General features: G+C 38.8%; 1 protein-coding gene across 1 annotated transcript in view; it reads right to left on the bottom strand.

Moving 5' to 3' along the window:
• The window catches only part of NMT2 (N-myristoyltransferase 2), a 33,684-nt gene that overhangs the window by 4,642 nt on the left and 17,005 nt on the right, over positions 1-12,037 (bottom strand). The window contains exons 4-10 of the mRNA XM_075492732.1: positions 9,750-9,868; positions 9,556-9,647; positions 9,333-9,449; positions 8,471-8,641; positions 7,209-7,317; positions 3,385-3,555; positions 564-731 (exon numbers count right to left, since the gene is read on the bottom strand). Of these exons, the coding sequence (XP_075348847.1) occupies positions 564-731; positions 3,385-3,555; positions 7,209-7,317; positions 8,471-8,641; positions 9,333-9,449; positions 9,556-9,647; positions 9,750-9,868 (947 nt within the window). The remainder of the gene's footprint in view (positions 1-563; positions 732-3,384; positions 3,556-7,208; positions 7,318-8,470; positions 8,642-9,332; positions 9,450-9,555; positions 9,648-9,749; positions 9,869-12,037) is intronic.

The following is a 12,037-nucleotide window of genomic DNA, read 5'->3' as shown; positions in this document are numbered from 1 at the left end:
TCATTTATAGCCTCTGCCCTTCCACTCAACTAAACCGTCTATCAATGTAATTCCATGCATGAAGGTATGCTTAAAAGCTACATGACATCATCTGCAGAGCTTTACAGGCAGCAATTAGTAACAAGTAAAATGATAAAGCTTGCACAAATAAACTTTTACATTTTGTAGAAATAAGAAATAGTTTAAACGAACAAAATGCATTTAATAGAACTTATTAACTCATCTCCAAGGGAAACTATTTTAGTGACACTTTCCATTCTTCTGGTACTTAGTGAATATGGTCATCAGTGTGCTCTTGGATGTTTACACTGTTCAAGCTATTGCAAACACTTGATCTTCATGCACTTGTCATTCCCTAGCATCACTCAAAGTAAAAAGGAAAAACAAGCATAGTGTTTTATATTTTAATATATATATTGTATGTCTCATCAACTGCACTCTGTGCTGTAGACAGTAAAAGAAAACAGAATACAATGACATGGATAAATTGCTGCCAGTTCTTACCTTGCCACTACTCCTAAGAGTACTTTTGTGAAAGAAGCAGACCCCCCCCCCCAACTTACCAATTTAGCTATAATGAGTGCATCATTCATTAAGTCCAACAGTGGGGTTTCTGTATGAATATTGTAAAAGGAATAGGCTGCTTTGAGGCTTTTATGAACAGGATGGTGCATCACTGTTGAAGGTAATGTGTAGAAACTCAGGAAGTCTGTTAAAATACCATTTGAGCCCTACAAAAAAAAAAAAAAAAAAGGTCAATTAATAAGAAGTAACCACTCAGTTATTGGTTAGGCTAACATGGCAATTCTATAGAAAGTAAGTAATAAATGCAGCACAGTTTTGCACATTGTAACTGTTATACCATAACAGGTAATCTTGGCTAAGATTTGAAGAAATTGAATTCTTGCCAAGGATGTATCTATATATCAAAGCGAGACTGAAGCCTGAAATGGTCACTTCAGAAAAGGAAACAAACATTTAGATTTTTCTAGTCTATTACACCAATAACATTTTGACAACCAATTGCCAAAGCATTTCAGTTTGTTTCCCAAGCTTAGCTTGCTATAAACAAAGCTAGCAAAGCACACTTCCAAAAAAAGTATAGAAATTTTTTTCCAATTGAGCTTATTTTTAAAAGAATATTTTTTAAATCTGATGACGTTCACATTGAGGACTAACTTTCTCAACTTTCTAAAAACAGAAAAAAAATTATATTGTGCTGGTATACAAAGCATATTTAAATCAGCTCTAGTGATTATTAATCAACAAGCACAATCAATTTGCTAGACAACAGTGCTAAATCACATTGAAATTCTAATAAGACCACTAGTCATAAAAAAAGTATTTATACAGAAATCTAAAGTATCCTACATAAACTTTCTTAATATTTCACGCACCTAATGAAGTTTAACCATCTTCAAGAGTGTAGATTAGTAGGAAATGGGAAATAATTATTACATGGGTTGTGACTGACGTGCTGAGCACAGAAAACTAGTCAGATTTTCACTCTTCCTATTCCAATTGGGTCTCCTGATATCTCCAAGAAAATAAGGCAAAGGAGACACACAAATGCCTGTTCTTGCTTGTTTGCTTTATTTTTGAATGACTGATGCCCACTATTTTGAACTCAGTGAACGACCTCACATGGATCCTTAAACTGATAGTGCTTCTACAGTAAAAAGTAAAAGAGTTGAACCCATCACATGCAAAAAAAGCTATTGTCTTAGAGCAGGTACAGATTCCATAGTAGATGTAAACTAACAACAAATAACAGAATTATTAAGTCACTCACTAAATTCAGTAAGGATGATGAAAATATTAATTCAGGAATTATAGAGAGTATTTTAAGGTTTTAGCTCTGCACATTACAAAGATGACTTAAAAATCTGACACTAACTTCTCCAGGTCACACAGGTCTTAAAAAGATTTTAAGCACTAACAAACGTACATTTTCTATAGTGAAAACTAGTTCAAGAGACAGTGTAAAACAAGCAAGTGAAGACTGCAGCGTTCAGTTAAAATGGCACTGTCAATGGCACATTCATGCTGATCCTGATGCTTGTGGACTCTTCTGTAGGCTTCAACTCACCAACAAAGCCAAAAACCAACCCAGGGAGTGGGGGGCGGGAAGAAGGCAGAGTGGAGAAAGAAGGAGGGACAATAAATTAAATTAGACCATGGAAGAGTCCATTGAGCACTAGACCCACTACAAAGTAAGCAGAAAGCTAAGCCTGGACAATGACAACTGATGAGCAGGACCTCTCATCTCCAGCAGCAGTAAGTTCAGCAGAGACTCCTGCACAGTGTGGGAACAGTGAGCTTCACGATCTGCAGCTTCTGTGAGGAGCTGGTTAGTGCTGATAATTTTCAAATAATCTTATCACTCTAAACAAAGTAACACACTACCTATATACGATGTCTACAACTGATTTAGCACGGACTCAAAGGGAAGATTGTATCTTTCTCCACTAGCTTTATCGCAGCTGTTCCAACCATGCCTTGGAGATTTCCAATCCAAACGCTAATCTACTCCTGCACTGCTTATTTTGCAAGAAGCGTTGTGACCAACAAGTTGGAGGGTGGGGGTGGCAGGATGGGGAGAAAAGAGTAAGTGGTAGGAACAGATGATGCTCTCCACCTTGTTAGTGGACAAAGATTATAATTTTCAAGATAATTGAACTCCTAGCTGACAGCAACTCATGACAGCACCAAGGGATGTTAACTTTTACTTTGCTATTTTACATATACTCATGCATCCACATGTGTATATATACACGCACACACATATACAAATTCATACACATATACACACATGCTCTTACTGGAAAACATGTATTTTACTGAAGCAGACCATCAGAAGACATAATTCCCCCAGCAGGTGTCCCTAAAATTGGTTTTAAAAATAAAGAATTTTGAACTGGTGTGTGGCAGAAACTTAGACACCTGAGAGAATGATACTGAATTCAAACCAAATCCTTATCTCAGTCATTGTATCATTTTTCCTTTTTTCTAGAAAAGGAGATTTGAAGACCACTGATTATTATCATGTCATATCTCTATGGAAAAAAATGGAGGAATGCAGGTGGAAGGGTTGTTTTTAACATATGTAAGGTTATTTGCTGTAATATTTCTAAGATAGTGATATTTTGAGATTTCAAAATTCTTCTTTAAAATATCCTGTTATAAGAGCACTGCAGTTTATCACAACCAAACATTTTCTCATTAACAGAATGCAATACAAAGAACAAAGCTTGGAATAATTATATCAAATTCTACCTATAGCACACATTTTTCATACTGTCCACACTTCAAAAACTTGATGCTGATATGAACTTTAAGTGGCATTCACATATACATTCATGAAGTAGTTCGGGCACGTTTTACCTCTACTACATAAGTGTCAATAATATGATCCCGAGGCAGGAACCAGTGGGCTACCTCTTCTTCATCCATCACAGGAGCAAGATTAAACTGTTTCAAGTAAGTGTTGATTAATTCTTGTACTGCTTTAGTATCTTTTTGTTCCATTGGTCTCAAACCTGAAGTCTTTGTGGCCTTATTGTAACAAAAGAAAAATAAATGTTAAGATATTGAAAGGAAAACTGCATACACAGCAAAGGCCTAAAGTAGGTTGCAGAGTCACTCCACTTGCTATAATGCATTCATTATCAGCCTACTTTACCCCAGCCACCTAATTCATTATGCTACTTTACAAGCAGCTTTCAGTCGGAATTCCCTCTCTTCTAATTATTGAGACAGTCTGGGGCACTTCAATCTTTATATTTCATTATTGAAACAACTTCATTTCTCCAGAGAAAGAGATACCATGGCCAACAGCCTAGACCTCACGCATTTTGTATTATTATTATTTTTTTTTTTTAGGTCAGTCTTTATTTCTCATCTTCTTCTAAACTACCTAGGGCCCAGACACAGAAACAAAACATAAAGCAACTTGCATATCAGAAGTTAATCTGAAGACAAGAACACTTGCAATTCAAACTTATGAAAATTACAGTCAAGCTATAAACCAAAGTCAGCTGATAAAGCTTAATTAGAAGTTATTTAACAAAAAAATTCCACCTGTTGTTAACACTTGGAAACTCCCTTGCTAACTCAACTTTCTATACAAGCACAACTGCTGTTCTGTTAACAAGAAAGCTTCTCATAACTTACAACTGCCTGAAATTAAAAGCCTACATTATTTTAACAAATAAAGTTATTTATTTGACTTTAAACATCAGAAGAGGAAAAAATTGCTTTCCAGTACTATGCAATTAATGTTTAAACAAGCAAAGGTGATTAAAGTTTTCTCTCCAGTTTTTGTTAGCTTTCCTGAATGTTTCCTTGTAGGGAGTCTAAGGCTCGTTCTCTTCAGAGCTCATTTATCCGGCTTCATCTGTCTGAGCTACATACTTGGGCACATATCACATTAATTATAGCAAAGTCAATTGCAAGAGCAGCCAGGTAGAGACTTGATTACTGGAAGCCTGAAATTAGCATAGTATATATTATGCTCCGTTCAAAAGGCGTTATTCTGGGGGAGGTATTTATTCACATGCTCTGGGAGTCAGCAGCCAGATGAAAAATCAAGGCATGTTGTGGCACAGCTCTGGCCTGTGTATTACATTTTAGTCTTCCTGCTTTCCTGAGCAGCCTGGGACTATGGTTTTCCTCCACAACAAGCACATCACCTAGATTTTTAAATGCCCTGAATCCATAAGGGTATTCACCTGACTCATCAACATGACACTTCCTATGCTGTATTTCATTCATAACCTCCTTATGAACTACAATATGAAACGTTAATTTCTGCTCCCTCCAAGCCTTCGTCCCTCTTCTAAAGCCATACAGTGGAGCAGGATGGGAGGAAAAGCAACTGGGCTGGAACATATTTATCCCCCAGCAACACTCAGAATGGCCACTAGTAAATTATTATTTGCAGCCCCAGAGGTGAGGGAAAGTGTACAGAACTGGGCTAAAATTTGTTTCTCTGCTTCACATATCAAGCTGCACTGGGCACATATTCACGCAAGTATCCTGGCTCAGGATCTCAATCAGTCAGGAAAAGACATACAGAGACAAACATGCTCCTGTCCTTATTCTAAACACAGCCAAAGTTTACCTCTTTCAGAAAACTTCTTGCTCAAGAGATTAAACAACTAGAAAAAAAAAACTTTATTTTTTATATCTATAGGTACGTGCACAAACACAGCCTTCAGTGAGGGTGGTATTTATTAATTACAGTATTTATTATTTCTGAAAACCTTTTAATTCAGACTGTTCAAGTGATTATGAATTATTAATTCCTCTTAAAGGGAGATGAGCTCCCAGGGGCAATGATATTCCAAGGACACTAAGAAAAGAGGTTAAAATGTGAGAAACAGTGTTTGGTGCCGAGGGACAGGACAGTGTGGCCTGAATGAACAAATTTGTGTGACAGTACTGTTTATGATAACAGCCTGAAACTGAGGATAAAGATCCTCAACAGCCCATAAACCCTTTCTTAGGAAAAAACCTCCAAAAAAACCCAGAGCACAAGACCTAAAGAGACAACATTAGCACAAAGATTAAATCTTTATTTTCCATGGGAGAAGCTCCCAACTCCAATCTAAAAATAAACAGCTGAGGCATATGGACTCCTACATCACTTAGTTTTAAAAGTTGATTTTCAAAGCACCTATTTTCTATTTGCACATCTCTGTACAGTATGTCTGCCTTAGCTATATTTTATGAATGAGATATGATGTATTCTTTGTTTTCCATAATTTATTTTTCTGTTGAAATCCGGGTTTTATGATAAAGGAAGATGATCAGGGTACAACTGCTGTTGTTTCTAATGATTCTCTGTAGTTACACTTTTTACACTGTAAGTAAGACCCTTATTCTTTAAACTATTCTTTTCCTGTATTGTTTGCATGAGAAACAGTACTAGACTTGCCACCAAAACCTATATTTGAAATTGTCTACTGCACTTTTTTAGACTATTAAAAATGTCTGCAAGATTTGATGGAAGCTATATTTAGCTCTCCAAGATTAAAAACTAATTAATTTGGTTATTAATTCTTAAGCTCTGAAAACTGCTGCCCTGCACACAAGGGAGAAGCTGCATGTGCAGGCACAGGTAGCATGCAGGCAGCACAGGAAACGAATCTCTGACAGCAGCAGGAGTTCAGATCAAGCCATGGCACGTGCTTTATACCAAGGAGTGCTTAGTGTATTACTCAAATATGTAAGTAGTAAGAGAACCTGCAGCATCAAGCTAAATATAACCAACAGACACAATTCTCCAAAGTCAAATAAATCATTACGAAGTACTACAAGTGAGAAAAAAAAAGTATTTTTTTAACCAAAAGGGAGGGTTTGTTTAAATAAAAAAAGGTTTACTGGTATTGTACAGGTAAAGGATATTCTGCAGTCCCTCCAAATAGAAAGGTAGCTTTTACAAGCACATACATTGATTTCAATCGTAAAGCTTAGACTAGCTTCTATAGGCTATTAATTACAGCAATGAGATTTTTTTAATAGTACATCTCAGACTACTTACAGTGACTTGCCCTGTCATGGAAATGCATCCTAAGCCCTTTTGCCAGCCTAACTATTAGCTACAAACATGAGAAAAAATATTTTTTACTATCCTAGCTATGCCAGAACACTTTTTTTTTTTTTGCTAGACCATGCAAGTAAACAGTACACAACATACTGAGGTGGCTTTTGCTGAGCCTGCTTATTGCAGAACAACAACATTCTCTGACAGAACAGAAAAAGCTGTGAATTAGAGTGGAATCAACAATCCCACTGTACTCAGCCAACTTTCTGATGGACTTCTCTGAGAATTTTAAGACATGAACTGTTAATTTTCTGTTCCAGTAATCTTTTATCGGATTAATCATATCGAGCATAGTCTTGTGCATCTTCAACTTAATCCCACATGTTTATGAAGTCAAGGTTTCTGGTTTTTTCTTTGTTTGTTTAAGGCTTTTAGGTCAAAATTTATATTTCCTCCATACAGATCTACATTTCCAGCAATAGTCTCTTCTGTTTAGTATAGCCCTTAAGGTCTTTTTCATCAACCAGAGATGATTTTTTTTTTTTTAATGTCCTGCACACACTGCCTTTCCACAGAAAAGCCTGTGCTGTCAGAGACAGATGGAAGGTTATTTTGGGCCTTACAATAACTGTGGGGATTCTCTAGAATTCATAGTGCTTACATCAGGAAGTCTGTAGAGCTTCATTGTTCTTTGTAGAGTCATGTTTCTACTCAAATGTGAAAATTTCACCTCCACCAATTTTCTAGGATTCAGTGATCGATGCCAATATCTGGAAATAAAATTAATAATGAGATTAAATAATATTTTAAGTGTCAGCTTTACTTACATCCATTTCCCTACTTTCTTGCATTGCTCCTTCTCCTCTCCAAATTTGTTTCTAAGCAAGCCTGTACTATGTCTGTAAGAAGCTTGGGCAACAAAAGATAAGGAAAAGCTATATCCAAGCAATAGCTTTTAAACAGGCCTGCTATCACCATATTTTGAATCTAAGCAAATGCTTTTTATTACAGAATGAGTAATCATAGAGTTAAACATTTTAGTACTTGCCATAGCCCTGACAATCTCACCATACTTACATGGTAACATTTATTTTCTTGTACAGACAGGACCCTCTGTTTATGTCCAAGTAGTTTGCTGAAGGAGATCTCCTCTTCCTAGGAGATCATTGTGCAACAGAACATCCCTGGTTACTCTAACACAGCATGGCTTTTTTTTTTCTCCATCCTTCCTTACAGAAACTTACAGGATCTCTGGTGTTGACAGGTACAAACATGATTTCAAATCATAAAGTACTCTGTCCTCCAGAAGGATAGACAGCTGAACTAATACTGCTGGAACTGAACTTTTCGCAGTAGAAATAAAATCCATTCCAAGCAAATGAAATTATACTTGATTACATACAACTCTTCTCACATTAGTTTTCCCATCTTTATCAAATGCCGATCAAGTCCTCCTTTCTCCAGGAAAGATGAAAGTATTTCAAAAAAGCAAATTATACAATTCCCAGAAACACTCTGCCATCTTTGGCAAGCAATCAGGTCAACAGGGAAGTGTCCCAGCAGGGAAACAGGCCAGTTGAAAAACACAGGTATACAATGTTGTCATTGCTAGCATGGCTCCATCCAGAAGGTCAACAGAAACATCTATTAGTCTATTTGAAGTACGATAAACAAACCCAAAATTAGATTTTATTCTGAGAGGCTGTTTTATCCAAGGCACTGGGAGGGAAGGGGGGCGGGGGGGAGGAAGAAAGAAAGAAACCAACCAAAAAACCCACCCTGACAAACACTCAGGTTAGCCAAGGCCACAACATTTTATTTGTTTGAAATTTATGCTTTTATTGTTTCTATCCAATTACATAAAATGTTCTTTAAAATTACTGCTGTAGGAACCGATATTATTATGAACATCACCTAGGTTACCTGCAAGTGGCCACAGGTTTGGGGAGTACCACTCCAGCAGTGTAAACAGCCTGAAAAATTCCTTCCAGGTTTACTCTTCTGGTTATTTCCCGAATCAGTACAGGTGCTACCCGTTTAGATCTCAGTTTCTTATGGACACACAGAAAATTGATTTCTACCATTTTCTTCACACTAAAAGGACATTAAATAGTGGAAAAGTTAAAAAGAGTTGCACATTGCATATTTTCATTTGCATAATTGTAGTTTTCCACGTTGTGACAGAAGAATTTGAGGTAAAAATAAATTGGCCTGTAACAAAGTACATCTGCAACAAATACTAATCTATGATATTGTGACTGCAATGGCAAATTGTGCAATATGCAATCTGCATCTGAGGTGTTTGCAACACTCCTTTTTCAGAGCTCTATCGAGACTTAACCAATTGCCTTACTTTAAGATGCAGAATGGCATCCAAGCACATGCTACGTGGTATCATAATATTTTATGATTGTCAGTGTATGAAGACCTGGCCAAGGAAGTCCAGCTGACTGACTATCTTTTAAATACTTTCCAGTAGGGTCAGAAAGTTTTATGTCATTATCTGTATCATGCATCAATAAGAAAATTCCTTAAATATGTATTACTGGTCTTCACTGCAAGGAGCCCACAAGCTTTCTTTTTTTTGCCCCCCCCCCCCCCGGGGGTGGGTGGGTGGGTAGGGGAGAGAATAAAATAGTCTCTGCAACATACACAGGATTCTTACTCGTTATGGTCAGTGAGCCTCCTTCTCTCTTTTTAAGTTCACTATGGCAATGGATACCAGTGTAAGATTTGTTTCATGGTGTTACTCTTTTACAAATACAAAAGTAATGGTGCATTTTACCTGTCATAAATACGAATATTTGCAGGGATGGCACTTATGAATCCTACCAGTTTTTTGTTTGAAGACACTCTAACCCCACAGTGCCATTGGGGTAACCAACCTGGAGGACGTAGTGCCCTAGAATTGATGACAGAAATAATTACAAATTACTGCCTAAGAAGATGTAATAAAAACACACTTCTTTGCACTCCAGCCAGAGCAGAATGTGGAACTTGCTACTCACCACAGAAGAAATTCAGGTGAATAATCAAACCTAAACATATTATCATCATCTTCTACGTAATTCTCATTTAATAGTGTGTATAACTCCTTCAGCTGAAAACAATCAAACACAAAAAAATCCAAAGATTTATCCACACACATCAATCAGAATAAACTTCAATGATTTTAGATACATATAAAAATTGTTTTACTTACAACTTCAGCATTGCTAAGATCCAATGTGTCCCACATAAAACCTTGTGGCAAAGAATATGGCTCTAGACGGACATTATCCTTATCTGGTTCAATTGCACCATGTGAAGTTATAACTTCATCTTTTGAGGGAGGAGGAGGAAAAAAAAAAAGGAGAGGGGGAAAAAAAAAAAAAAGAACAGTTACATTGCTAGCTTTCCTGATAGTTCTCAAAACTGTGTAACTCCCATCATGTATTTTCTCACAATTACATGATAGGAACATGAAGCTTTCAAAAAATGCTGACAAAAAAATTAGTATTATGAGCTTATACTACTTCTCATTCTCACAGATTGCATTCCGACTAACGACTATCTCATCAGAATATCTATAGATATGCACAGAACTGCTCTACCTCAGCTGACACCCAGTATTTCATAACACAGGACAGCAATTTATCAGCACATGCATAGCATTTGGCCAGCCACAAGATCCACGGACTCATCATGACAAACATGTTGTACTCACAGCTAACAAGCTATGGCTTGGATCCCGTTTACCACTGACTTGAACAGACCTGAACTCAAAAGGATTAGTCAGGAGCAGTGGCATGGCAAAGCCAGGGCATTTCAGGGATGCTGGTGAAATGTGAAACTTATTCCTAAAATCCTACATGAAAGCGTGCTTTCTTCTCCTCCTTTACTTTACAACTCCGGTCCCTCAGTATATAGCCATAAACAGAAGCTGTTCCTCTTCTATGGAGCATCACCTGCCAAATCATAGTATCACAGAATCGTATAGGTTGGAAAAGACCTTTAAGATCATCAAGTCTAACCATTAACCTAGCACTGCCAAGTCCACCACTAAACCATGTCCCTAAGCACCACATCTACACATCTTTTAAATACTTCCAGGGATTGTGACTCAACCACTTGCCTAGGCAGCCTGTTCCAATGTTTGACAACACTTTCCGTGAAGAAATTTTTTCCCCAATATCCAATCTAAACCTCCCCTGGTGCAGCTTGAGGCCATTTCCTCTCATCCTATCACTTGTTACCTGGGAGAAGAGACCGACCCCCACCTCTCTACAGCCTCCTTTCAGGTAGTTGTAGAGAGCAAAAAGGTCTCCCCTCAGCCTCCTTTTCTTCAGGCTAAACAACCCCAGGTCCCTCACCCGCTCCTCATCAGACTTCTGCTCTAGACCCTTCACCAGCTTCGTTGCCCTTCTCTGGACACACTCCAGCACCTCAATGTCTCTCTTGTAGTGAGGAGCCCAAAACTGAACACAGTATTCGAGGTGCGGCCTCACCAGTGCTGAGTACAGAGGGACAATCACTTCCCTAGTCCTGCTGACCACACTATTTCTGATACAAGCCAGGATGCCATTGGCCTTCTTGGCCACCTGCGCACACTGCTGGCTCATATTCAGCCAGCTGTTGACTAACACCCCCAGGTCCTTTTCTGTCAGGCAGCTTTCCAGCCAAGCCTGTGGCGTTGCATAGGCTTGTTGTGATCCAAGTGTAGGACCTGGCACTTAGCCTTGTTGAACCTCATACAACTGGCCTTGGCCCATCGATCCAGCCTGTCCAGGTCCCTCTGCAGAGCCTTCCTGCCCTCAAGCAGATCAACACCCCCAACACAACTTAGTGTTGTCTGCAAACTTACTGAGGGTGCACTCTATCCCTTCATCCAGATCATTGATAAAGATATTAAACAGAACTGGCCCCAACACAGAGCCCTGGGGAACACCGCTTGTGACCGGCCGCCAACTGGAGTAAACTCCATTCACCACCACTCTTTGGGCCCAGCCGTCCAGCCAGTTCTTTACCCAGCAAAGAGTACACCCGTCCAAGCCAAAAGCAGCCAGTTTCTCCAGGAGAATGCTGTGGGAAATGGTGTCAAATGCTTTAAAGTCCAGGCAGACAACATCCACAGACCCTCCCTCATCCACTAAGCAGGTCACCTTGTCATAGAAGGAGATCAGGTTGGTCAAGCAGGACCTGCCTTTCCTAAACCCATGCTGGCTGGGCTTGATCCCTTGGTTATCCTCTACATGCCATTTGATGGCACTCAAGATCATCTGCTCCGTAACCTTCCACAGCACCGAGGTCAGGTTGACAGGCCTGTAGTTCCCTGGATCCTCCTTCCGGCCCTTCTTGTAGATGGGTGTCACATTTGCTAACCTCCAGTCACTGGGACCTCCCCAGTTAGCCAGGACTGCTGATAAATGATGGAAAGGGGCTTGGTGAGCACTTCCGTCAGCTCCCTCAGTACTCTTGGGTGGGTCCCATCCAGCCCCGTAGACTTGTGTG

The sequence above is a fragment of the Mycteria americana genome, chromosome 2 (genome assembly GCF_035582795.1).
Source record: "Mycteria americana isolate JAX WOST 10 ecotype Jacksonville Zoo and Gardens chromosome 2, USCA_MyAme_1.0, whole genome shotgun sequence".
In the NCBI taxonomy this organism is placed as follows: domain Eukaryota; kingdom Metazoa; phylum Chordata; class Aves; order Ciconiiformes; family Ciconiidae; genus Mycteria; species Mycteria americana.
This window is presented reverse-complemented; position numbering and strand designations above follow the sequence as displayed.